At 39.3% G+C, this 27,910-nt stretch overlaps 2 protein-coding genes across 2 annotated transcripts in view; both read right to left on the reverse strand.

The window, feature by feature from the left end:
* Window positions 1–413: 413 nt before the first annotated feature.
* Window positions 414–10,607, reverse strand: rnf217 (ring finger protein 217). The gene is made up of 7 exons (XM_044329362.1): window positions 9,452–10,607; window positions 5,091–5,312; window positions 3,948–4,112; window positions 3,033–3,130; window positions 2,475–2,578; window positions 1,463–1,534; window positions 414–708 (listed from the first exon to the last, which is right to left on the reverse strand). Exons 1-7 carry the CDS (start codon window positions 10,499–10,501, stop codon window positions 629–631), a joined length of 1,791 nt encoding a protein of 596 aa, XP_044185297.1. The 5' UTR covers window positions 10,502–10,607; the 3' UTR covers window positions 414–628.
* A 4,270-nt stretch (window positions 10,608–14,877) lies between these two features.
* nkain2 (sodium/potassium transporting ATPase interacting 2) overlaps window positions 14,878–27,910 on the reverse strand; it is a 108,040-nt gene continuing 95,007 nt past the window's right edge. Inside the window, exons 6-7 of the mRNA XM_044376911.1 lie at window positions 21,532–21,613; window positions 14,878–18,581 (exon numbers count right to left, since the gene is read on the reverse strand). Of these exons, the coding sequence (XP_044232846.1) occupies window positions 18,572–18,581; window positions 21,532–21,613 (92 nt within the window). The 3' untranslated portion in view covers window positions 14,878–18,571. The remainder of the gene's footprint in view (window positions 18,582–21,531; window positions 21,614–27,910) is intronic.

The raw sequence follows: 27,910 nt of genomic DNA on the forward strand, positions 1-27,910 counted from the left end.
GCTCATCGAGGCACAAATGACTGCTGGAAGCTTTTGCAAAAGTTAAGTAAGGAAGATATAAACAACCTCACATTTTCCCGCATTATTCATCTGCGAGATCCTCCAATCTTTTTTTCCCTCCTCACTCTTCCCACAGTCAAGTGTTTGAGGAATTTTTGTGCTGCCTTCATAATTTAGTATCCAGTACTGTCAAACATCAAAAGCCAAAACCAAAACCAAACTGTATATCCATCTATTACCTGTGTTTGATTTGTTCTCCTCAAAGACAAGCTGTTGTGAAATGTGTGTCGAGTATGAAAGAAGAGAGGAAAAAACTGCGAATGTAATGTGTCCGGGGACAAGAGTTGGCCTAATGAAGCATTCCTTGTGCAGCAGTGGTCCCATGAGATAAAAATATTCTTGACGCGATGACGTGTGATCGTCCAGGTCTCGCTTTATTAACCCTGAAAGGTCTTCACTAATTGCCAGTGTTCATTTTCTGATGTTTGTCTCAGACTTCTGCGATGACTCAGGCTGGCGTGTGCGTCCCTGAGGAGATGTGGGTGTTGTCTTTTGGAGCTCTGTGTATATGTGTGTGTGTGTGTGTGTCTGTGTGTGTGTGTGGTCTGGATGAAGTGCAGGACAGGTTTCAGATCCAGCGTCCGGAGCCCTGGGTGCGCTGCTTCTTCCTCCTCTTACACACATAGTAGACCGGGAAAACTACCAAACCTGCAGACAAGGAAGGCAGGAAGTGTGTGGGAGGACAAGATGGATTAAAGCAAAAATATCCTTGTTTCTATAATGAGACTCATAATGTTACTAAACTACCCTTTTATGTACATTTGAAATCTTGAATTGCCTGTTAATGCTGAGCTCTGATTATTTAATTATTCCATCTTATAGAGCACTTGAAAACAGAAACATTTATTGAACCGGAAAAAAAAAAAGAGGAATGGAGAGACACAACAGCACAGCGCTGATTCTATTAACGAAGAAAATAAATATGAATCTGCTATCACGGCATGTTAGCCTGCAGCAGATCATCTGTCAGACATACAGACACGGGAAAGAGATTAGCGCTAATTACAGTTCGGCGGAGGCATCAGCGGTTCACAATACTGCCTGCCAGGCTGCTCAGAGAGTTTCCAGTTGGTTGGTATTACTGGTAAATGTAGTTCCAGGAAGTAAAAAAGTCAGTCACCCAGAGAGTGACGATCTGGATCTACAGCTGTGGCATTTTAAAACAAGTTGACTTGTTTCACATGACACGTGGAGATGCGGGTAACTCTAAATATAACTTCTTCTGAGACCGACTAATATAAAAGGCATGTGTGCGGTGTAGTTATTATTTTTTATATACACAGTAAAGCTGTGTGGAAGGAAATATCTGTATAACATCTGTAATAGAGCTAAACCATTTTCTGTTTACCGCAGCTTCACTTTGATTAATGTGCATGTGTGCTCATGTGTATAATTATGTTACCTATCACCAGCGCCAGGGCTCCGAGCACCACGACCAGCAAAATGACCACCGGAGCTATCAGCACCTTAGTGGCTGCAGAGAAAGAGAGAAAGCAAAGGAAGAGAGCAATAATCATTCATAATGATTTAATGTTCCCTTTTCAGATGAAACAGAATATACATGAGTTCAAATTTTATGTGTTTTGTTATATTTTATTTAAATTCATCCCTGCAGAAAATTTCAAATGTTTGTTCAAAGCTGCATAATTATGGCTGTAAAAAGTAACTGAATCCAGAGCAGATTTTTAGGGGGGGAAATTATCAACTCCATCTACAGTAAAATGTCCCTTATTACATGCAAAATCAGCGCCGCTGACAGTCCATGTCATGGAAATAGAGATGAGAGCCATAATGGCTAAATTGTTCTTGTTAGCGGACAAATTAGCTCTCAGTTCAACAGGCACCCCGCTGATCAAACTCGCTGTAGCTGTCATGGTGAGCGCAGTCAAACAAATCTATCAGAGAGAGAGTTCAACCCTCCTGGAGGCATGTTAGTGCACACGTTTGTTAACTGTTGAATGAATAATTACCGTGAAACTGACATGATCTCATACGTGATGCTTGTCATTATAAAGCTTTTTTTTCCTCAGTGGCCTCTGCCAGTAAAGAGGTTGGATGTGTTCGACTCATCTTTCAAGGATATCAAGAGGTAAATTCAGATCCGTCGCAGATAAGACACGACTCTTTTTTTTTTTTTCTCAACAGTGAGGAGAAAATGGGAACGCCAGAGAGATAAACTGTTTATCACCAACAACAGCTTGACGCCAAATAACTCCCAGACCTCACTGAATTAGGCTTTTACTTGAAACACTAAACCACTCCATATGTAGCCGTATTAATGTAGAACTCAATAGTCCTGAAAGAGAGGAGGGAGTTCAATATCCCCTGATTAATTGAGGTTAAAGTGGTGATTTTCATTTTATTCCCTTAGTCAAAGAGTCGGCATTCTCCTTCCAGCACACACAGCTACTTACCACAGACAGACCCTCTAATTAGCCGTCTCAGATGCGGTTTATCTGGTAGATAGCGGTACTTGCAGCCAAAAACGCTGAGGTTGGACGTATGGTCCCCGAAAAACCTGACAACAGAGAAAAGTTTAAAGATTTAAAGAAACAGTTCTGATCCTGTGTCTCTGGGTTCAGTTATCTCTTGTTCTATGAAAAAATATATGTTAAAAAAACACAACAAACAAGTATTTTTACATCAAAATCTCTCTTTTCTCTACACATAAAAATGTTTTCAAATGTTTGATGACTCATCTTGAGCCGTATCCAATCAAATGTGACTTCTGGTCGACTACCTAATCCCTACATCTCATCTATTACATCTATTGCACTGTATCTGCTAAGCCACACCTGTTTTTAGCGGTCCAATCAAATCTGAATGATTTGATGTAACGTCACACAGAACAGAACAGAAGCTAAAACACTTCTGTCTGACTTCTGTTATGCTGTGACTTTAAGATGAAACAAGAACAGAACAGAGATGGTTGAACGAGGCAGTCAGAAAAAAAAAAAGTTAAATATTCTTACCTTAGGTGTCTGTAGCGCTCTCCACAGCGGTAACAGAAGTTAGTGTTACACTGCGTACAGGTCATGTGGTCACATCCCTCTGTGCGCTGAATGTGGATCTACACACACACACACACACACACAAAAAGAGAAAGTTATCCTCCCCCACATACTACACACCGCACTGACAAAAAAGCAACATGCATTATCACAAAAGTTTAACGTTCTTTCAAGCATCTGGTTCAGAAACTAACGCGCAGCACGGCAGCAGCACAGTTCATGGGTCTTTACTATTCGGCCGCTGGAGCGGTGAGCGGTCTCACTATAAACTGGGCATTAAGTTCAGCTGCTCTCAGCCTCTTTTCCAGCTCAACTCAGCATGACACCAATTTGTTGGCTTCACAGTCCGACACGATCCTCCTCTCCCTCCTTCCAGAGCAGAAACTCAGAGACTCAGATGGGAAGTGGAAACAGGTCCCATATACCGGTAATTTGCTTAATTCCTTTAGTTATCTTCTGACAGTCAAATTAGATATTGTGTAACTAACTTCGTCGTAATGAGACTTTAAGATAAGACTTGTTTTATGACTGTGAGAGAGATGCCAGCGAGTTTAAAGATATGGCATCATCATCATTTTTTTTTTTTTTTTTGCTAATACATTGACTGTCTGTGCATCCTCTGCTCTGCTGATTCACATGCACTTAAAAATCTGTGAGTCCATCTAGTTTTCTGCAGCTCTCCATCCGTCATCAGTCTCTGCTCTCACGTTTTGTTTTTTTTTTAGCCGTCATCGATTCATTCACCTCCATCACCCAACTCACTCCCTTTTCCATTTCCACTCGCTTACCTACTTTCACTGTTGTTCTCTGCGGTGAAAAAAAACAATATTGCAATACCTTGTTTCTTCTAACAACTGTTCTCTCTCCAGTTCTTACCCTGCACTGCGGGCATTTCTGGGCATTTCTTTGTCCGTGCTCGATGACGCTCGCCCAGTTTCGTAGCAGCTTGTCTCCTTTTCTGTAGTCGCGGCATTTGAGCCCATTGTGCCAGGGTGCGTGGCATTTAAAGCACCACACAAACTGGCAATTGCTACACTGGATCTACAATAGGGAGAGAAGACAGTAGACACATACTTAAGTTAATATATGTATATAAAATTGCAGCAAGTGTGCAGTTAGAGGGAAGTGTGTAAAATAAAGTAGTTTTACCTGCACTCTGTGTTCTTTTGGCAATTTTCTAACATTTTAATACTTACTTAGCAATGATTATCAAAGCACACCAGCCTGTACTCACTGTGACTGTGTATCAGCCTCCCAAACACGACATCAACTTCTTATCTGAGTTTTATGATTTTATGTCCATTGTTCTTGCCAGTAATGGTTTTCATTTTCATGTCAATGACCACAATGATTCGAGGGCTTTGGATTTCCTGGATCTTGTTGCTTGTCTCACTCTTGTTCAGCATGTACAGAGTTCCACCCACATTCATGGAAATACACTGGACGTAGTTATTACTAAGGGGTATTGATGTTGATATTTCCTCTACTGCTAAAGTCCCTGTTTCTGATCATTTTTTGTGTCTTTTCTAACATCATTCTTTCTACGTCAAATGTCCAGAGACTGTTGTTGTTGAAACAAAACATAAACAATCGAGTTATGGATAGATTTTTAAATCTGGTGAATACTTTCCCTCCATCCACCACTGGCTTAGTTGATAAGCTCGTTGACAGTTTTAATGATAAATTAAGATTCTCGTTAGATACAGTTGTACAAATCAAAAGAAGGCAATTCATTTGCAAATCACCATGGAAACCTGCTGGAATTTGCCGGCTGAAAAGAAGAGAGACGATGGAGGAAAAAGTTTTAATCATTGGTTTTAGTATAATTGTAATCACTGGTGTTTATTTTATTTTATTGATTTATTTATCTTTAGTCTTGAAAATTTTTATTTACCTATTCGACTATTTTGCTTTTATTTATTTTTGTCTGTGTTGTTCTAATCCCGCTGCTTTGTATGAAAGATGTTATATAAATAAAACTGAGTTGAGTTGTGGTGCAGTAACGTGTTGTCATGTTACCTTGTACTTTTGCTCGGAACGGTTGGGGTTGTGCTTCTTCAGAGAGGTGAACTCGCTGCACTGGGGGCAGGGCTTGGTGCTGGAGTCCAGCTGACTCAGCTCCAAAAAGTAACGATATTTCGCCACGTCTTCGCTGGCTAAATGGGAAACCACCACTCCTTCCTCCAGGGAGCCGCTGCACTCTGGGATCGGACAGCTGATGTAAGCCTTGGCCACTCGCACCTGGGAGACATCACAGACAGGTGATACAGCGTCTTACGAGAGAGTTTCTTAATTTTGTTAATGGCCTGCATGGAAAATAATAGTATGCGCATTTTTAAAAAGTGTACAATAAGACAGTGGATATTATAATTTTGTTCAAGGTTTTTAAGCTTCAGTATCCTTTATGGAATAGAAAAAGTAACACTAAGAAAAGCACAGAAAGCAACTCTGGATCAAATCTAAATATTCCCACCACTGATGGGAAATGGTTAATAATTAACCAGAGTAGAGAGGGAGTGAAGGTAAAATGAATGGAAGGCTGAAGGAGGTCTGGGGAGAGTGGAAGTTAATATGTATTATAACACACACATTAGTCCAGAGGGAGTGAGTGAGTGGCAGCAACTGGCCACTGAGTCAAACACTAAGTATCCCATCACAGACTTTTACAAAGCCTCGAGGGGAAGAACGCACAATTTAAAAATAAATGATCGACTTGTTATGTATCTGAAAGGAGAAAAACAACAGATCTGAAATGATTAGTTGTTTACTTGATTGACAGAAAAATATTTTTTTATTATTGATTTGAATTTATTGTTTAAGTGACTTATTAAGCAAATAAAGGTCAAACATTCTCTTTTTTTTTTGCTTTTTTTATATAATTGTATATTGAGTATCTTTAGGTTTTGCACTGCTACGTTAATTTAAAAAAAATTTGAAGATGTCACATTGGGCTCTGGGAACTTAGGGAGGTCACTGTTTACTATTTTTTGACATTTAATAGAATAATCAACCAATGGATTTGAAAATTATAATGTTTTTGCAGCCTTAAAAATAAATATAAAACATATTTTGACACAGTGATTTTCTACTGTCAGGGCTTGACATTTTATTACCTGCACACCACATTGGGTCTGCATCCAACGATTATTTTCATTATTTATTAATCTGCCAATTATTTTGTTGATCGTATTTGTAATGTCAGAAAATAGTGAAAAATGCCTGTTATAATTTCAGAGCGTCAAAGCTGATGTCTTTAAATGTCTTATTTTGAAAGCTAATCAGTTTACTGTAATAACTGACAAAGCTGACAATTAAGTCTTATCGTATTAAATCATCACATTTGAGAAGCTGAAATGAAACACATATTTTGGCATATCGACCCAAAAAAAATTACTAAAATGATCATTTGATTATCAAAATAATTGCCAGTCAATTTTCTGTCAATCAACTGATCGATTAATCAACTAATCGTTGCAGCTCTGCACCAGATAGAAGTGATTCTCTCACTATAGTGTGCATTATTTCATAATCACTAATCAAAAACCGACGTGTATATTTTATAGTCTCTCATTTGCGCGTTTCTTTGTTTCAAGAGAATGATTTTTTTTTTTTTTTTTTTTTACATCTGGATCTATAAAACTCAAAACAATACAAGTGTGTGTGTATTCAGATCTCATCTAATCTTATCTATGATACAGTAAGTATCACAGGTACGATTAGACAGACACTAAGTTGACCTTCACCTCTTTTTTCCTTTTCTCCACCCAGCTATCTTTTTTCCTCCCAGGGCATCTTTTCCTCTCTATTTCCTTCCTCATTTCATACTTTCTTTCAGTCCATCAAAGCCAGTGAGACCAGTTGTACTGACACATGATAAGACACCGGAGCATTTTGCAGGTGTGTGTGTGTGTGTGTGTGTGTGTGTGTGTGTGTGTGTGTGTGAAATGATGGCAGGCAGAAAGCAAAGAACAATAGCATCGACCTCAGCTGGAGTTACACCCAACATCTCCCTGCAGCACGAGCACACACACACACACACATGCGTGCATACACAGACTAAAAAGCCTATTACGTGATTATGAAAATGTATACTGATGTGTAATAGTGTTGTTGCCACAACAGCACGGTCACACTGTGATGTGAGACCACTGCCAGACTGGTTGGACAGGTTACCACTGCTGGCACTATCACACTCTCTCTCTCTCTCTCTCTCTCTCTCTCTCAAATACGCACATGCACGTGTCCCCTTGTGTGGTGTGTTTGTATTGTGGGTTCTGCATTTTCACTGTCATTTCCATTATAACGTTGTATAAACATTATAACAGAGCGTGCATTTACAAGAATCCGACACTTGTGCACAATGAGGTGTTGTTAGCCTTGGAGTAAAACAGAACATGATTGTGAGGTAGGGAAGCCGCAGCTTCCTACTGCAGTGAGGCTGAAAATACATTATCTACCCTGCCTGTTATCACTGCCCAAGTGCCCGTAAGCAAAGGCAATCCAACAGCCTTGCACTACGACCATGTGCTCCGATCTCTCTGAAATAACGCTTGAGGGTTATCACCTAGGCTGCATGTGTGCTAAAATACATTCACAGTGAATTGACGGTAAAAAAAAAAAAAAAAAATCCACCTGCGCAGGATAGTTTATATGACCCTTATCTCCTTCTCAGCGCGCTTATCAGAGAGTCTGCTTGTGTCTGTGTTTGTATGATTATTCATGCCTTGTTATCAAAGCAAGATAACTGCAGATAAAAAAAAAAGAGTAGCAGAGGTTCTGGTTGGCTGATAAAAACAGTATCATCAAAACAGATTACAGCAGATGATTGCTACGGTAGCAACAGCAACAAAAGCTGCAACTTTTACTCGACTGGTAGGATATTGGGGGCATCTCACAGGTTAATTAAAACTGGGATAATGACCAGAAGAATGCTGACAGGAACCAAGTCTCCGCGGGAGCTACGCTGATTAACGGAAGTTAAAAGTTATGTCTGTCTATTCTTCATTTCCTCATTGCAGTTAATGAGCAACAACATTCAAACATGCAGGTCCACTGTAGAAGAAGATGGTAAGTGGCTCTCCGGTAAACTAATTAGCCCAAAATGCATTGCAACCACAGCCAAAGAAAGGTATTCTGGGAAGTGTAGGGAATCTTAAACTGATGAGGAAGAGTGAATACAAAAGAATAAAAAGTCTGCAACACAGACTGAACAAACAAGATGAATAATACATAACAGAATACATGTATTTTAAGTCAGTTACTTTATATTTTTAGAGCCCAAAATCAGAAAATTTGCCTCAGAAGGTTTTACAGTCTGTACAACATAAAAGATCCCTCACCTTTAGATCCTCACTTTGGATGAGTAAAAAACACTTTAATGTGAAAAAGGTAAGGATGAGATAATCCATTAATCTTACGTATATAAGACTGTAGGCTAGGGCTGGGCAATATATCGATATTATATCAATATTGTGATATTAGACTAGATATCATCTTAGATTTTGGATATCCTAATATCTTGACATGTCATAAGTGTTGTCTTTTCCTGGTTTTTAAGGCTGCATTACGGTAAAGTGATGTCATTTTCTGAACCTACCAGACTGTTCTAGCTGTTCTATTATTTGCCTTTACACACTTAGTCATTACATCCATCAGGGCTGAACAATTAATCGAAATATTATTGAAATCGCAATATGGCCAAGTGCAATATCCAGGAACTGTAATTTTTTGATTAAGTTAAAATGTGTTACAACATACCATTGTATATTAAGCTTCTTGGTGCTACAGAGATGCTGTGGCCTAAAAATCATCTTCTCCAAACATTAGGAAACATGCTGGTTTGGTACAGATCCCAGCAAGAAATCACATCCTCATCATTTTTATATTTGTCGTTCGGTACTGTAGGCTGTTCTTTAGTGTGTAAGAAAAGGAGATTATTGCTGAATAAGCCAAACAGCTCACAAAGTAAGCTACTGTGAAGAACATTCCTGCCCGGGACCTATTTTAGTTTAGTGCAGAACGTGTCAGTGACCCAGATTCACAAAAAAAAAAACCAACAACAACAAAAAACCAGTTGTGATCTCATGAGAAGACCTGCAGATGTTGTGACATTTTTATAATCCCCTAAAACTGGGACTTTTGTGATTTAAAGTAACAACAACAGGAGAGAGATGTGCCCAGTTTGAACCTTCATCTAGATTTTTTTGTGAAAAATCTGAAACATGTGAGGTCACACTGTGCTAAACTAGCTGCTGGTGGGGTGAACATGCAGTGGTGCATTCCTGGTTGATTCTGGGACACTGTGGACCACCCTGCTGAGCTGTAATAATATAATCCTGATAATAATACCCCCTTCTTTGCTCACACTCCCTCCTACCAACCTGGGAGGTGACGTAGAGTTTCAAGCACTCATCACACACGGCCTTCCTGCAGCAGGGCAAGGGTGTGATTGTTTTCGATTCCAGGCACACCCGGCAGCTTGGCATCGCAGTCTCTGCGCCGGCCTGCTCCGCGGACAACCGGTGGGCCATAACCCCGAAAGGATCCACCAAGTCATCCAGCGTGTAGAGCACCAGTTCGGGACTCGACCCGGCATCCTGCCCCGTCTCCAGCTCCCTTTCCTGGGCGTCAGGTGTGACAGTTTCATCGTATCCGTCTGAGATTTCAACGTCTTGTCGGCGGCTGTCGTTAGCGATGCAGTAAACAGTGCAATAAACGTGCTCTTTGACATTAAAAGACTCGTCTAAACTTACTGCGTAGCTGCCGCTGTCACACGTATGACGGCAATGACCTGAAACGGCAACGGATTCAACTCCTTCAACATCAGAAGTCGTTGACTCGTTCAAGGTTGGCTCGTTTTTAGTCACCGCTTCGCCCGTCGTCTCTCGGTCCGAGTTGTGACACTCGCCACATTCAGTTCCATGGCCGTTTGTGACGCCGTTGTTAACGTTTCTTTCGTGACTTTCATGCTCGGCGCCGCACTGCATCCGACTGTTTGTACTCAAACAGAGAGAAGGGGATTTAGAAACTCCGAAATTCCTCCTCAGAATCTCGACAGCGCTCGACCTCCTCCTCTCTCCTCCTCCTCCTCCTCCTCCAACGCTGTTGCAGTTGTTGTTGTTGTTGCCCTCCGCATCCCTCTCCTCCTCCTCCTCCTCTTCTTCCTCCTCCTCCTCCTCCTCGTCCTCGTCCTCCTCCTCCTGTGGCTCCCTCTCTCCTCCGTCCAGAGAAAGCAGCGAGTTTGATCTGCTGACACGACGGTTCAAATCTCGCACCGACCGCTCAACTTTACCTTCCGTGAAGGAAGTTTCTGTCGGCAGGTTGCGGGACAATTTCACCCTCCCCTCTTCGAAAGTGCTGATAAAACTCGGCATTTTACAGGCGTCAGCTATTGGTCCGTCATCTTCCATCACCGATTTGGCTCTCCCCATTTAGCGAGCGGTTCTCTCCCGGACTCCTGCCCCTCTGTCTCTGATCCAGCAGCTCAACCACCAAAACAAAACAAAGCAGGCAGCTCGGCGCTTCCGCGTCTGACGTCAGCATGCAGGGGACGCAGCGATAGGCCGATGGGAAGCCTAGTGGTGGAGGCTGGCATGTGTGCTTAGCTCCTAAAATAAATCTCAGAGGTCACACGACAATTAAAGGATTTTCAAGTGTGTCTTAAAACAATATCCACATGCCCGTGTGTTTATATTGAGCTTATGGTCGTTTGTATTGCTCCTTTTCTTCATGTTTTTTGTATGCATTTTTAAAGGAAGTGATGGGGCACAAATTCTGTGCAAAAATGCCTTAATAAGTTCAACCAAAGCTAATATTCAACAGTGTGAGTTGGACAAATCAAATGGATATCTTGCACAGTTCAGGAATGAAACATTGTCCATGGAAACACAGATTAATTTTGTACTAAACAGACTGTAACTTTGGAGAATAATCACTTGATTTGTCTACCTCACATTGCTGAAGCCTCATGTTATCCTCAGCTAAACTTTAAAATGCATTTTTACACCAATTTATTGTGGATTTTGTTCCCAATCACTCATGTTGGACTTGCATTCTGAAGAGATTTCATGGCCAGTATGGACAGGAAGAATCATTACATTGACCCATAACTCCTTCAGTGCACCTATTGTAATGGCATGAGTACTGTATCAAGATGCACATAAAAAAAAGTAAACATATCCTTTAAAGGTATTAAAAAGAAAACAGTTCTGCTGTACAAACACATTTTTTTCCAACTGTCCTCATATGTTTGTCTTCATTTTTCCTGGATCCTTCCTCTTCAGCCCTCTCATAATCCTTGAAATTAAATATTCTGAGAAGGAAAAATCTCTCTTTAGTTGAACTGCTCATAGTTCTCCATACTAAAGCCATAACCTGCCACCAGTAATGACAAAAAACAGTTGGAAACCACTTCTCTAATATATGTAAGGCTATATTAGTCAATTGTAACAAGACTTCTAGCACAACCAGTTCTAGCTGTGAAAACAGAAACAGTTCTAGTGGTCATTGGACGGTAGAGTTGTGTATAAATGATGTATATTGATGTAGGTTCAAGCAACCACTCTGAGCCTCAAACCTTCAGGGGTCCTCAACAGGTTTACTGCATGGCAAAACATTTAGGTATTTTTGATTAATTGCAAAGTAATATGCACCACTAATGTAAACTGGAATGATTCAGGCCTTAAGGTGACTCCTGCATTATCCTGCCAAATCTAGTTTTAATGCCTTTACCTAATATTTCAGGTGACATGATGCTTGCCAAGTGCATATTCTAAAAAAAAATGCATTTATTAATTTTATAATAAAACTGACAGGGGGTTTGATTAGGGGGCGAACAGCTGACTTTTGCCTTGGGACCCCTGGTGTGGTAATCTGACCCTGGCTTCCAAACATATATGCACTATCACTGATGTCCAATGTTGCAGAATAGTACTATAGTACAATTACAGAGCTCACAAAGTGTTTTACCAGCTTTGTACATGAGTTCAATAACACAACTCAAGGTAAACTTACTAGCGTTTGCTAGACCTTTCAACCACATCTCATGGTCTCCCCCGGCAGACTGAGGAAGTGCCATTGAATCCCTGTTGGCTGCAGTAGTGCTCATTCATTAGAGGGACATTTCTTTATAGGCTATAAATACTGAATCATATTGTGCTTTTACCATTATTATCATTACCAGTGGCATTAGTGGGAGCTGGCTAGATCCAGGCTATATATGAAACGTTGTGGACTGATTACTTTTCATTGCATCACTCTAACGATTCTCATCTTCATAAACCCACCCCCCCACCCCTTAACCGGAGCTCATCTCATTTCAACAGAGAAAGTAACACTTGAACACTGGAGGATGAAAGTAATTTAGACAGACACACTTTTAGTTCGGCGCTGTTGGCACAACTTTCAAACAAACTTAACTGGGGCGGCTGTAAAATGAGTTGTTAGCTCTGTTACAATTCCTCATTAATGCCATAGGGCACAAGCCACGCGGTAATTAGTTTGCTTGTCCCAGCTGTGCCCAATTGGTTTTAATGGAGAATGCCAACAATATTAAAGGCCTTTACAAGTGCGAGCCTCAGCTTATTACATAAAGCCGGAAAAGCTATCAGATGCTTTCAGGAGTGCGCTGTTCCTCACAAAATAGGTCATAAAAGTTGGGATGCTGCACAGGCTACAAATAAATAATAAAACTACTCTCAACCTTGAGCATTTACTCCATCTGAAACTGACTCTAATGCATCTACAAAGAGGGATTTTCCAACTCTCTGAAGAACCTTAATTGGTAAAATGTTTCATGTTTTACTTTAACACCATTCTCAAGGATTTAAACACTGAATTTAGCTTTGAGCACTAGATGAGGATGTCAGAATACCACCCTGTTATGGATTACTGATGCTATATTTTCTCACCACAGGTATAAGTGCTTCCTGGCAATGACTCTCTCTCTCTCTCTCTCTCTCTCTCTCTCTGTAAGTTAAGGAGAAACTGAGTGTATTATGGCTGGTCAGGATGTGAGAGCTGACCAGCCATAAAGAGAAAGTGATCAGGTTTTGAATGTTGCCCTCAGCTGTCTCTTAAGAATCTTGTTTCAATGGTTAACCCGTCTGGCTTCATTTCAGAAATTTTAGAAAGTAGATTTTTCTTCAGAACTGAAATACTGGAAAACACTTGGCTGAACAAGAAAGACACCTGAGCCCCAAAAGAAATAACTCAAGACTGTGAATACTTTGCCACTCACATGCATAATGTAGATGTTTTTTTTCCTTTCTGAAGTGAAGGAATTTCTAAGTTAGATGAGACCATAGCTGCTGGGATATTCACTCATACAGAAAACATTTTTTCCTTAGTACTGTTCTTTACTCATTTTGCTGTTTGGAAGTACTGTTATCCCTTTTTTTATGCTTATTTTTTGTGTGTTGAAGTCATGCAAAATGAAATGTAACTTGAAATTCTTAGTTTCCATCTTTTGCATGAGTAATCTAACTTTTTCCAACTCATATACAAATATACATACACAAATCTGAGGTCATGAAATGTAGAAAAAATGTCTGAAACGTGTCAGAGAACAGAGGACACAATATAGACTTTCCTTCTCCACTGTCTACTTTATTCCCAACTGTCTAGTTTATGTACAGTCAGTCACCGGTGGGAAAACCGTCCTAAAAAGAGAAGGAGTTAAATCAACATAGATGGTTCAAGTCAGTGGTGAACGTTAACAGATCAACCCAGAGCCACAGAGAAGGTTTGGATATTTTTGTTTGACAGTTAGTAACATTATATATTAGTACATATAATGTTATTAGTAATGTTGTATTCCTGCATTGACAAAGTAGCACTATGAAAAGTTGCTTAATGGATTATGATTATGTATTATTGCATTCTTTAAATGCTCCTATGATATAACTTTCTCTGCTGCGACAGCCTTATTTCCCTGAAGTTAATGTTGAATTAAATTAAGGGAAAAATACAGTTTCAGTTTGTTAGATGATTTGTAGGAACTTAAGATAATTTTCTTTAATGTCTAAGATGAGTGGTTATCTGCTACTTAAGGCAGCTGAGCTGTGGAGTACCTCAGGGTTCTGTCCTGGGTCCTCCATATAATTAATCATATCATACTTTACATTTTACAGCCTGTTGTAATATGTTCCCATATTAAACTATCAAGTGTACAAGAACCAATGACAATATTTAAAGGCCCTGAAAACGTATTTTCTCATTCAGCTTCTTTAATAAATAATGGGATAATTTAGTAATGCAACATTTTCTGATGAAGTAAGTTTTGCTTATTTCAAATGAGAAGCTTCTGCCTTTGCTGAAGTATGATGCTACATACTAGTGACATCATCATCAAGATTAAGCAACATTTGAATCAAAACGTAATGACAGTTGGGTTGCCTATCAATCAAATCTGATCTAACCACACCCACACAGTCAGGATAAGACGAGATGTTTTTTTCCACCCAAACTTTAACTTTGTTACTTACTTAGTCATGAATATTTAAGATTACAGCGGAATATTTGAGATTTGAAATAAAGTTTTCAGAGGCTTTAACTTTGAATTGAACACTTCAACATCTTGGTCAAAATAGTTTCGATGAAGCTCAAGATGCTGCATTCCTCTTATGAAATGCAAATTTGTGAAAATCTTGCCAAACATAGGATACTTATAGTTTTTCCATATTATTAACACATTTACTCAGTACCTTATTAATAAATGTAATTCTTTACTTCTGTCCTAACTGTAAAGTTTCAGGATAGAATCATTAGATTTTAGTAGATCTTGTAACTCTCAATACAACTTCAGAACTTTACAATGGCTTGACTGAATGTTTATTGATACTACTCAACAACAGAATGGCTTAGCTCCAGCTTGTTCTGCAAATGTTTAACTCACTATGTACAGAAGTGCATTCTTAGATCTACAGACAAAAGCTCTATTGACTGTTTCAAAGTCTAAATGTGATCAACAAACTCTGAGAACACTGTGTAAATGTTGTGTTTCTTATTATTACATAAAGATATTATTACTGTTTTTATTGCTGTTCATTAACAATCTTGAATGAGTTCTTTCTTCAGTTTAAATTTGTGTTGAGTTCAGAGCAGATTGAGGCTTAGCAGATTCTGGGTTAAGTGTTCAGTTCACCATGACACAGAAAACAATGTACTGCAGTACAAAGTCTCTCACACACACGCTCGCACTCACACATGCACACACACACACACACACACACACACACACGGGTCACATTATATATCTGAAATCCTTTCTGATTCACTGAGTATTTGCTTCAGTTTGTTAAATTAGCCAGATTAGCCCTGCTTAGGTTGATACTGGTTCCACAGTGGCAGATTATATCAACCAGTCAACAAATTGGTAACAAATTAATTCACTTTCAGTTCAAATCGTCTCATTTGTGAAAGACACAAATATCATTTTCAATTTGGCTTTTAAATAATGGCTACGTGACCCTTTCGCAGCATTAGTTTCTGATTTGAATTTTGCGAATGCACACATCATCTGCAATCATTTTGTTTATTGAAAAGCAATGTTTAGTGTTGGTTCACAATTCAACTATAAATTAATCTTGTAAAGTCAATTATGTGCTGAAGTGAAAGTGAATTTCCTGCCATGACAGAATGCTTAATGAAAGAATTACAGACTATAGTGCAACTAATTCTCCCTCCTCTATCTCTGCCACTGCTCTCACATGTCAAATACACTGTACAGTTAGAAGAAATAAAACATAGTAGTCCCACTTGTACACAACATCATACATTATTAGTCAACTAGAAAAAACAGTAAACACAGCCACATGTGATTAAAAAACGTCTAGAAGTTCAAAGTTACATTTCAGTTTTACATTGTGGTAGCTATTTTTCTCCTTTACTCAGCAGACATTTCAGACTGTGTTATTTATAGAAAAAAATCACAAAGTTCACATTTAGGACTCTTTGAAGAGAGCTGAGGAGCATTCAACAAACCAAACAGTTCCCTTTAAGTAGCTAGTTAGTCACACGCAGCATGAGATTAAATACAGTTTGGAAACACCTCATGCAAACACACAAAATGTTGTTTTCTGTCCTTGAGAGTGACTGTCAGTGTAGTCACAGATATCCTGCTGGAGATAACTGGCAGAGGGGGGTGGGAGGTGGACTTTGAGATCAGTTTGTCAAAGTGAAATGGTCTGTTAGACCATTCTTATGTCAAGAGAAGCCAGTGTTTCCCCCCCTTGAGAAGTGTCCCTTGATAGATGGAGAAGGCAGCAAACTTTTGGCCCAGTGATCGCAACACAAATAAAAACATGTTTTGTCACATTTCTATAAGGATTTTTAAATAAAAGAGAAAAAACCACTGGCCTTCTGTCTCCCCACAAAACTGCCATTTTGAGTGTTTTACATTTCTGAGAAGCTTGATGAGCTCAACAAGCAGCGGAGTCAGTAGCTGCTTTGCCAGCTTGGAATGCAAATGTGAGATTTCTGATTTGTGACATCCTCTATTGCTATTCTACTTTCTTTTCTTGCATGGGAACCCAAGACAAGTAAACCTGAGACCCATTATTTTTGGTCCCAGTCTGACACCGGGTTCTACAGATACCTGTGTGGTGTAGTTGGCACTTTCAACATTAAAATTCGAGTAGCGAGGTGAAGAAGGAGAGCTCCTAAGTCTCTGGTATAGATTTTATCCTCATTACTCTGTAGGCTGGGTGTGCAGTGTCGTCGAGGAGTCAGCCTCTGCTGTATTATCATTTCTTTTCCCCTTTCTTTCGCCAATATTTGTCATTCACCAGTGGTTTGGGAAAACGATATAGAATTTAAAGTTATAAATAATTAATCATTAAGTTGTCACTCTCTAACTCGAATCCAGCTCCTATCCACAATCACCTTTCTGTCAATTTTTTTTATACGGTACAAAATCCATGACAAAATTCAGGCCACTGACTGCGATTGTCATTTCTTGGCGTAAAAGTTGCACCTCGGTAGAATTTGGTTGTTATTAGAAAGAGCTGGATGCTGCTGACGAGGCTGATTGGGCACTTGTAATCTGGCTTCCAGCATTTTACTTCTAATTCAGAAAAGGGAAGGGAGGGGGGGGGGGGGGGTGGACTCACCCTCTGAAAGCGACAGTTGAGTGACAACTGAAGCTTGGCATTGAAAGCTTTCAGAGGACTGATGTGGAAGGGAAACTGCCAACCAACCTCTTCTCTAAGGGAGCAAGTGGTTGTTTTCTCTCTCATGTGCTGCCTCTTTCTCCCTCTACCTGTTTGTCTTGGATGGACGTTTCAGACAGCAAGAGACCAAAGAAACACACTTGGAACAACTGCCCCCATCTGTCTTTAATATGGCAGACATCACCCCATGGCCTTTGGGATGCTGCAGCTAGAAAAGTCATCTTCTCTGCATCTCCCAGTCTGCCTGTCTATCTACCTGTCGCATCCGTCTCCTTATCTGTCAGTCAAGAGTTCAGTCTTTCTATTGTAAACATTGTTAAGATTCACATTAGTAGTAAAAAAAAAAGTTAAGTAGTTACAGATCTGTTGTAAGTGTGTGTGTTTGTGTGTGTGTGTGTGTGTGTGCATGCATGTGTGTATTGACATACAGTATGTATTATCTGATGTCTGTCTGTGTGTGTGTGTCTACTTCCTGTACACGTGCACATGTGAGATGATAGTATGCAAATCTACACACCACACTGTTATTGAACATTCAAAGTTTGGGATGAGACAACAGAGTAAGCATGTTTGAGTCCAGCCCACGACTTTCAAGCTTCCATCTTTGTTTTCAGATGAGAAGTTAAATGCACCATTAAGTAACCTTAGAAAAAAAAAAGAAAAGATGTCTGACATTCCTAAATCGGTAGTCTTGTTAGTAGATTCTTGGAAGTCCAGTGTTGAATCTGTCAGGCACAAAGAGCAAAAAAGTTCCAGACCGGCTACACGGGGATTTGTCTCTGGGGTTTTTTAAACTCTTTGGTCAGGCATATCTGCACTCAAGAGTTGTTAGATATCACTTTGAAACTTAAAGGAACAGGGCTTCGTACTGACATTTCTCTTAACAGCAGAGAACACACAATAATACACCAAGAAGTTGTGGCCTCTTTGCACCCTCTTGGTTTCTTTCACAAAAGCACAAGGGGATGCAAGTCATTGGCTCCTGACTGTCAGACAAAAGAAAAAAAAACAATGTAGTTGTTACAGAAGCTGCCTGTTTTGGTGTGGCACACATATCCTGCAGTTACAGTTTTCAGCCACATGAGGCCAGTGTTTCATCAGGAACAGACCTAACTCTGTTAAAAACAGCAGACAGTTAGACGAGGGAAGCCATCGGACTAAGTACTGAGGAGGGGGGTGGGAGGGGTGGTTGAGTTGAATCGCAGAGTATCTTAGTGTCTTCTGTATCCTGTCTACTTGTCTGTGTCTCGGTTGTTGTTCATTAAAAGACATCTGGAGTAGTAAGAGCAGGATGTTTTAGCAGTGGTGACTGGTAAGGCAGCGCTCCTGGGTTTATTTGGACCTGTAGAGAGAGGAGAGCAGAGCAGAGGATGATATTACAAAGGGAAATGTTTACGCCTCAGAAAAAACAGATAAATAACATAGAGTATATATAATACTGTCATACACCATGAAAAAGTGTTTCATGTAAGTTTAAAGCTATGAGAAATCTGAGTCATAATTAAAAACATTGGAATTTCAACGGCTTATGATGATGAAATGCTTTGTGGTGCATTTACTCAGCATCGTCCTTGATAAAGTAATTCACTCTGGCAAGTAAGCCGAACAACATAATGTTGCTTGATGAGAACATCAGAGGTGTATTTTATAAAAGATAACAAGTGTTTCGGAGTAACTAGTTACATAACGGCGTTACGCATTTAAATTATAAAATATATGTAATTGTAATCTGTTGAAGTTACTGAGAAAAAATATGTAATTAAATTACAGTTACTAATCAAAATATTGGTGATTACAAATAAAAAAAGCTTAAAAAAGAAGCTTAACGTTCATTCTGTTGCTTTGCATCTTTTCGCCTTCTTTTGACGTATTTCCAGATAACATGGGTGAAGATGTTTCAGCTTTATTGCCCAGTTTTAAACATTTGTTAGATAAAGTAATCAAATGTAACAAGTTACATTACTTTGATGAAGTAATTAAAATAGTTATGCTACTGATTACATTTTTAACAGGGTAACTAGTAATTTGTAACCTATGACATTTCAAAAGTAACTTTCCCAACACTGAAGATAATGATACTCAAGAGACGGTTCAGCGCCCTTATTGGTCAACTGTACTGGCTCGGAGATACTTTTCTCCCATCATATATGACATAACATAATAACATAAAAACAAGAAAGGTAAGAAGCAACGTGTTTGGTTTCCATTACATTTAATATCATTGTTGCTACTGTGTAAAAGGCAGTGATTTAAGGCAGTGGTTCTCAACAGTTTTGGCATCGGCTTGTTTGGATACATCAGCTCCCGACTCCTCATCAAACTGAACTGTGAGTATTCAAGCAAGGAAACAGTGATTTTTTTTTTTTTTACCTTCTCAACTTATTTGATTTGAATAAAGGGCTAAAGGGGTAAAACTATCTTGGATTTTAAAAGAACAAAAGCAAAGATAGATGTCCTAAAAAAATAAACATGATTTTGTGGAGCAGAAAAATGTTTTTGTTCTTTTCTAATCTGCCCCTTTTTCTTAAGTGTCCTGGATTACTGAGAAAAATTCATCTTCTCCATCGGTATTTACAATTCAATCAAAATATAAAATGTTTCAAGCTACAAATCAAACCACTTCACCAGAACTTCATCGTGAAATCCAACATCAGATTTGGGAAAAATGAACACGACTGTCAGAGCACGATATTTCAGCTCTGTGTCATTCTTATTATTATTCTATTTTCATGTGTTGTGATACTTTTGGGATTATGCCAAACTCTCATGCGCTCATTACAATGCACATGGAGGAACACATGCTTTTGAGGTCAACAGTTTTTTTTTTTCTTTGCCAAGAAGTACATATTTGTGCAAAATTCTGGAGGCAGTAATTGTTGTGAAGTTATTTGTGTGTGTGTGTGTGTGTGTGTGTGTGTGTGTGTCTGTGTGTGTATGTGTGTGTGTGTCTGGTGAAAGACGGGGAGAGATTTCCTTTGGGACACTACAGCTGATGCTATTTTATTGGTCCCTCTGGCCAGAGCCAATAAACAACATAGTGAAGGGACAACAGCTGGGGAACAATGATAGCATATTGATGATGTTTGTGTATGTGTGTGTGTGCATGTACATGTGTCCGTGTGTCTACATTTGTGTATACATTAATGTGTACAAGCCGTCTATCAGCACATTTACTGTGTGTAGATGTTTGTACGCAAAGTACACAGTGTTTGAGTGTGTGTGATCCTGTATGTGTGCATGTGTGCGCAGATATTTGTATTCATGTTCCAGTTTTGTGTGTGTGTGTGTGTGTTTGTGTTTGCAGCCATTATCTTGGGGGTCGATGATTTATGATCTGTGTTATGGCTTCCACAGGGGACATATAAAACTACAGAATAGCCCTTTATTGCCTTTCTTCTTTGTTTAGTCCTACGTTTCATCCATCACTGTTTTTCTCTTCTTCCTCTCTCTCTCTCTCTCTCTCTTTATATACTAGTCTCTCGCCCTCTCCATCTTTATCTCCATTTCTCCATCTCTCTCTTTGTCCTTCTGTATCTCTCTAATTCGCTCCAGCTCTTTTTTTCCAATAAAAACAGTTATTGATAACCTGTCGTCTGCATATCAGTAGAATCACCATTATTTCGTCTTGTTTGCTACACCGGTGTAGCTTTTGCTGCATTACTTGCTGCTTGCCACGGGACAAAGGGAGAGGGCGAGATTGATGCGGGAATGTCTAAGCATGGACTCATTTTGTGTTATCCTAACTGAAGATCTTGATGAAACCGGAATCTGAGAATTCAATCTCAGGAAATCCTCATACAAATACGTTGCAAAGATGCAAAAAAAAACAGTTATATTTGTGAGGATGCCAGTCAGTGTGGGTAAAATGGTTTTCATTTCATAACCCAACTTTATTCGCCACGTGTGAGTAGAGTGATACAAGTGCTACAACAGTGATAACTAATGAGACCTTGGGCTGATAAATGATAAGCCCATATGTTGAAACAGCGAGAACTTTGCTTATATAATCCTCAATGCAGAACTCAAGATATTAAACACGGATGAAAATGAGTTCCCAGACACGGTACACTGTTGATGGTGGGGTTGAATTTAAGAGGGCGAAGCCTGTCAGCCCACCACCGCCAGATCTGAAGCGCATTTCCTCGCTGTTAATATTCAAGACAGTGAGAAATACAGGCAGTGTGAATGCTATTTTATCCTAATGTTTTGACTAAAAATACTATTGTGTATGTGATAAAAACAATCTTAGTATTTCAGCAAGGCATTTGTAAATCGATATGTACTATACTTACATGTACATGGGCTGTAGTTGAAGGTGGGAAGTCTTCTGAGGCCCCTGGTAGCCATACGAGTCAAACCCTCCTATAAAATCAACTGAACAAAAACAGCATCAATTAGAGAAAACACATGCCGTTGTGGTTATCAGCTGGGAGCCTCCCACCACAAATGATTCATTGCATTAGGCTTTCAACACCTACAGATATCTCCACAGTACATTTCGTACCAGAACAACCATCTCTATCCTTGCTCTAACAGCTAATCAGTGTTATGGGCATACAGCTTTGAATGAAAATTTGGCCTCAACTGTATGAAAATCCTGCATTGCAAATCTAAATCTATTTTTAGGAGTTAGACTAAGACTTGTGCAGCAATATATTTATGACTTGAGAATACTCTTAACTCCTAAATTATCTAGGATAGATCCACAGATTCCCAAGCTGAGGAGCTGCGAGCAGGTGGTTGCTTTCCTCAGACTGAGGCAGCAAGCCTGGACTTTTGAAGAGAGGAAGCCATGATATTTTTTTACTTTGATGTTGTGGAGCTCTATAGCGGAGCTATAAAAGGGTACTTCCTTGCCTTGATCAGCAGCATACTTTCATATTTATTCAGCGAGATTTCATAACATCAAGTACAATGTGGGATTTGGCTGTCACTGCAGAGATGAAAGCAACTATAAGTATACCTTATGCCTGCAATAAACAGGGACATGAGCCCAAATATCACGTTGCAACCAACACCAAACAAGATCAGGCAGTTTGATTTCCAAAAAAATGCACTTTTCACTGATTAGTTTGCATTTGCTTATTAAAAAACACACATGAAAAAGCATGGAGTTATGTATTCATCTTTACATCTTATGAGCAGAATATAATACTGTAACTCTCCTTTTAAAGGAATAGTTCTGCATTTCGGGATATATTTATTCACTTTATTGCCGAGAATATTGATAAGAGTCTCATGTATGTACGCTGAATATGAAACTTGATTAGCTTAGCTTAGCATAGCAAGACTGGAGGCAGTGGGGAACAGCTAGCCTTTCTTTGCCCAAACATAACAAAATATGCTTACTAGCATCTCTAAAGATTTATAAGCATCATTAGTCAAACTTAGAAGTGCTAAAACCAGGCTCACTGCTTCCCCCCTGTCACCGGTCTTAATGCTAAGCTAAGCTAATCGCTAGCTGGCAGTAGCTATGTTTTTTAGAATAAGAATCATCTTTATTGGCCAAGTATGTTTACACATGCAAGGAATTTGACTCCGGTTTAGTGGCTCTCAATTTACTTGCACAGAATAACGATCTTCAGATTGTGAAACCGTTTCTATGAACCTGTAAACAGGATACAAATAGTGCAAAGAAGTGAAGAGTGTACAAAGTGATTAGATAAATATTACATAGCAAAAAAACATAAGTTATTTAGTGTAGAAACATGAGAGTGGTATCAATCCACTCATGTAACTCTCGGCAAGAAAGCAAATGAGCCGAAAATGTTGAATTATTCCTTCAACAAAAAAACTTTGTGCTTCATTATGATGTTATCTGATGTGCAAAGAATCATTAGACTGAGGATCCTTTTATCAGCGTAAGAATGTATGAAAATATTTTGTCTTGTTTTATCACAGCGTGTTTTTCAAGAGCCACGCAGGTCCATCGATCAAGGTGTCTGTCCTCACAAACCTTTCTTGTCCTTTATTCTGTTAAAATGATGTAAAAAGTCAGTGTTTGGCTGTGAGTTTTCACACATCTCCCATAATCCTCTTAATGTATTCATGTAATTTAGATTATGCCACACAGCAGGACAAGTGACGACGACAGATGACTGCTTCAATACTATATTTTATGATCATTTAGCTCATTATGGCTGTTCAGTGAGACAATAAGAGCCGTTGCCTATGCTTTATGCATTCCCTCTTTGTGTGGATCCTTTTGTGGAAGAACGGCCCGGTGTGAACGTCGAGGGTTTCCTGCTGATTCATGCTGCAGTCAAATAGTCCCAGCAGAGTTTCTGCCATGCTCGGGCCTTTGAACACAAGAGGAAACGGAGCTCCTAACCTTGTCAGTGTGCTGCCTATCATGCCATAGTGGCCCAATTTAAAAATTCAAATATTCTATTCATAGGGCCAGGGCCTGTCCAAGGAGCGCTTTAAAACATGAACCATTCCCTCCAGAAGCCAGAAACTGCAGTGTGATCGATAAAAACTTCCCCAGAAACCAGGAGAAAGACAGACTGTTACTGGTTTTTTTTTAAACTAACAAATCATTTTAAATAATTGCGGTTTTCAGTTATTTTTTAGTTGCAATGTTTACTATTGACTGAAGTGTCCTACAGATCCAAAACACATCCCACAAAGCCTGATCATACAAAGATTGTTTCAGTTATCTTAGGATGAGTGTGTATATCTGTGTGTGTGTGAAACTGTTGTTCATGTAGCGTGTTTGATAAGAATCTGACACATTCGAGTAGCAGCGAGATAGATAAGACTGACTATAATGATTAATCTCCCACACGCAGACACAACCGTACACCTTCACACACACACACACACACACACACACACACACACACTATTAAACACACACACACACACACACACACACACACACACACTTATCCACACATGCACAGAATAATTATAGGAGTAATTAGCTTTCTCAGCAACTCAAAATCTTCATTGGTCCACAGGGAGTATTAGCTTCTTCACCCAAGGCACATTTCCAGACAAAGCTCCCTGATTATTGTTTAGTCTCCACGACTGCATTATCGCGCAGTGCTTTCCACAGCCGCATTCAGGACTTAAGGCTCGGCAACATGAAGATTACAAAGGTTCTCCAAATTATTCAGGAGAAAATGATCTTTTGCGTTACATAAAAATGGTGCGCGCGCCGTAATGTTCATGTTATTTCAGTGGCCTGAAACCTTAATTCGAATCCTGATAACATTCATTCCTTGAGAAGAAGTGTGAAAATTATTCACGCGGCTCGCTGTATTATCACTGATCTATATGTAGTTTGAATGTTCTCCCTGTATCTGCATGGATTTCCTCTGTGTGTTCTTGTTTCCCTCCCGAAGACTTGCAATTTAGGAAACTCTCACTTGCCTGTAGGTGTGAATGTGTGTGTGAATGTGTTTGTCTTCATGTGTTTGTCCTGTGATAGACTTGCCGAGGTGTTCCCTGTGTCTTACTCAAAGCATGCTGGGATAGCCTCCAGCGCCCGTGACTTTTAACATCATAAGTGGACGTTCAGACCCCAAAACAGGCCTGCATTAAAAGAAAAAAAAAAGCAAAGCGACTGTTGTTGCTGCTTCAGGTACTGGAGAAACATGAAATATGATCCAGGAAGTTGAGATTGAGTAACAGACCCATGACTCTGAACACTTATCAGATACCAAAATACTGCACAGTGGTTTATAACATAATGGAAAAGAATATTGCTACTCGGCAGCAATCATTTTATCTGTGACGATTGCGAGGTAAAAAGTATAGCTTTGATGTTACAAGAAATGTAACATTTCTGTTACAGAAATGCGTGCTCGCACATATTTGATGACATTGCATTGCGTTCTGGCAAAAACTGAGCCAAGTCCAACTTTTATGCTCTTTTGGCAGCCCTACAGGGCGAATGACGAGCACAACCTAAGTTTATAAAACAGATGAACAGATGGATCAGTGATGATGCATGAATGTGAAATCTGTCTGCGTTTGTTAAAGCTCCTTAAAACTTGGTTTTAAATCTTAAAGGATTTCTCTGTAACATCAAATATTGATGTCTAGATAAGCAAAAATCTAAATTTAAGTTCAGGAAAAAGTTGTTATTGACGGTGTGAGCAAACACAACTGCCCCACAGCTGTCGTTTAGTTTCAAATTTAGCAAATGAAAATATTGTACATCATGACATCACCTTTTTCCAACTGAACCCCGCCCACTTCAAATCAGTCAGAACGACAAATACAGAAATCCCTTGTGAAAAAAACAAATCCGTTCTTACTTTTTTAAAATTGCATGTTCATGTAGGACCCCATCACTCATACTTAGAAGCTCATTGAGAAAATAAGGTTTTCATGGCCTTTAAATAATCAATTTATTGCTTATAATATTATGCGTCTTCCTGTGATTTCAGTTGTTACAGTAAAAATAAGAATGATTTAACAATACAACGTCATTTTCTATGTCACTGAGTACATGAATACACATGTTACTCCATCTCATCCAACTTTGTTGTTTAGTTCCACCAAACTCTCTCTCAGGGTACAAAACAAACAGAAATGTTCAGCACAGAGAGCCAGGGGCCAAAATATAAAAAGAAAAGGCCAAATAGTAACTGTTGGACATTAATTATTTAGACATAGAACAAGTGGCATTTTGAGTTTCCTGTCACTGCTAAGCTCATTAAAATGCAACATTAAAAAAATTCTCATCTCAAAATAACCCCTGAATCTCAATTATACTCCATAAAAGTGGGATAAATACAGTGTAAAATCGCTCTGAGCTGCTCTTTAACTTCATCATTCTGATGATTTAATATTTCACAGTGACCTCATTGAACAGAGAGATCACATGAAAAGCCTCTAGAAACAGAAGCAGGTCTTATACCCGATGCTGACCCACAGTTTTAACAGATGCAGCTTGGAAATCATTTTGGCCCTGCCAATCTCAATCCGCAATCCGCTTTGGGCAGGAAAGAAAGCAGGAAAACTTGTCTACTCTCAGCACTTGAAACTATTTCCACTGATCCTGTCTGCATTTATTGCCTATCAATATTTATGTGTGAGCAAACAGCATCTTAAGTTCAGTGTTGAATAAGACATGTCTGGTTATTGATCCTGCCGCAGAACGGCTGTGTCTGCTTTAATGGAATAACTAAACTGATGGCCTCAGGTAAATGGGCTCATTCAAATTAATGCTCACAGACATGCGCCGCATTTCAAATAGAATAATCACAGAGTTAATATGTTGATTTGCCTCCCGTATTTCCCTTGTATATTACTGGTATTACACTTCAAATGCAATCCATTAAGACTATCTAAGTGCTTACAGAATAGTACTCAGTGTGGCTTTCTGAAGGTTGCACGCTTTCCAATCAACACAGCTGTAATGATGAATGGATGAATTGTTAAAAGACAAAGATAAATGGTGTGTGAATGGATTGGTGAGCACCTTTTGTGGTTCTTTCCCACCTCACTCTTTTCCTCTTGCGTTATGACGGTTGCTTGGTGATGGAGGTTGAAAGCTATAAGTATGTGGGAGAAACCTATGAATGAAAGGCAACTTCTATCCAGCGTGAATCTACCTGCTTCCCTTCATCCTCCACACTCTCTCTTTCCTTTCTCATTTTCCTTGTGTTACTGTAAATGAATGAGCCTAGCAACAAAATCTGCAGGCTACAAGATTCACTTGTTGAATTCTGTTGAAGTGTCAGTAAAGGCCAAGATGGCTTCATTCAATCCTGCTGCTTTATTACACAGATGATGAACAAGAGAATGAGTGAGGAAGCAGTAATGAGAGAAAACAGAGGAACAGACTGAGTTTACTTTTATATCTTGCTTGATTCCTAAACTCATAAACACCAGCCACACAAACTTAAACCACCCAAACTTGCTTAATCAAATATATTCTGAAGTAACAGTTCGCTAAACTCTTCCCCGAACCATGACTGTCCAATCAAAACTAACCAACCCTAACTAGGCACAGCAAGTTTTGGTCTTCTCCACATGCCAGAGGGGTGTGCATGTGGCTGTAGTAAGAGTGTAACAAAAACATAACCAAAAACAGAAGAACAGAAATGTAAGGATGAGATAAAACAGTGTTTTTGTCTGCTCAAATGTGCAATGTAATCGTGAGCATGCCCGGCTGATTGGCTCACTACAGTAGTGACCAAGCGTTACTTCCAAGGGTGAGGAGCGCATCGTTAACAAACCACATGTATCTGAGACGAATGTTTCATATTTTGGGTTAATACTGGAACAGTCACTGTCCTGTGAATCTATTGCTGCTAAAATATTATCTAAGTGTGCCAACAAACAACAAGTTTCTGTTTCACAGAACAAGGCTTCTTGACTTTTCTGTTATGAAACTTCTCGTGTCATCATTGACACAGTGTCATTTTGATAATGCATGTTCTGCTTGGTACAGTGGTTTGACAGCTAATCTTAACAAACTGCAGGTGATGCAAAATAATATTATTCTGTATTTATTAAATACATCCCCTCAAACTCATGTTGCTAGTGATGAATTCAGAAGGGTAGGACTGCTTCCAGTACAGCTCAGGGTAGAACAACAGAGGCTGCATAATGTGTACAATATTATCAGTGGGTATGCTCCTCAATACTTGTGTTCTCAGATATCAGTAGTCCATGCTCAGCTTAACTATAATACCAGGGCCAGTGTGTGTT

The sequence above is a fragment of the Thunnus albacares genome, chromosome 16, assembly GCF_914725855.1.
Source record: "Thunnus albacares chromosome 16, fThuAlb1.1, whole genome shotgun sequence".
Lineage (NCBI taxonomy): Eukaryota > Metazoa > Chordata > Actinopteri > Scombriformes > Scombridae > Thunnus > Thunnus albacares.

Excerpts from the sequence above, each read along its gene's own strand:
- rnf217 (XM_044329362.1), bottom strand. The coding sequence starts at position 10,501 with ATGGGGAGAGCCAAATCGGTGATGGAAGATGACGGACCAATAGCTGAC. Across the intron at positions 2,579-3,032 it reads GAGCGCTACAGACACCTAAG|GTTTTTCGGGGACCATACGT; the intron begins GTAAGAATATTT and ends CTCTGTTGTCAG. Across the intron at positions 1,535-2,474 it reads AATTAGAGGGTCTGTCTGTG|CCACTAAGGTGCTGATAGCT; the intron begins GTAAGTAGCTGT and ends CTTTCTCTGCAG.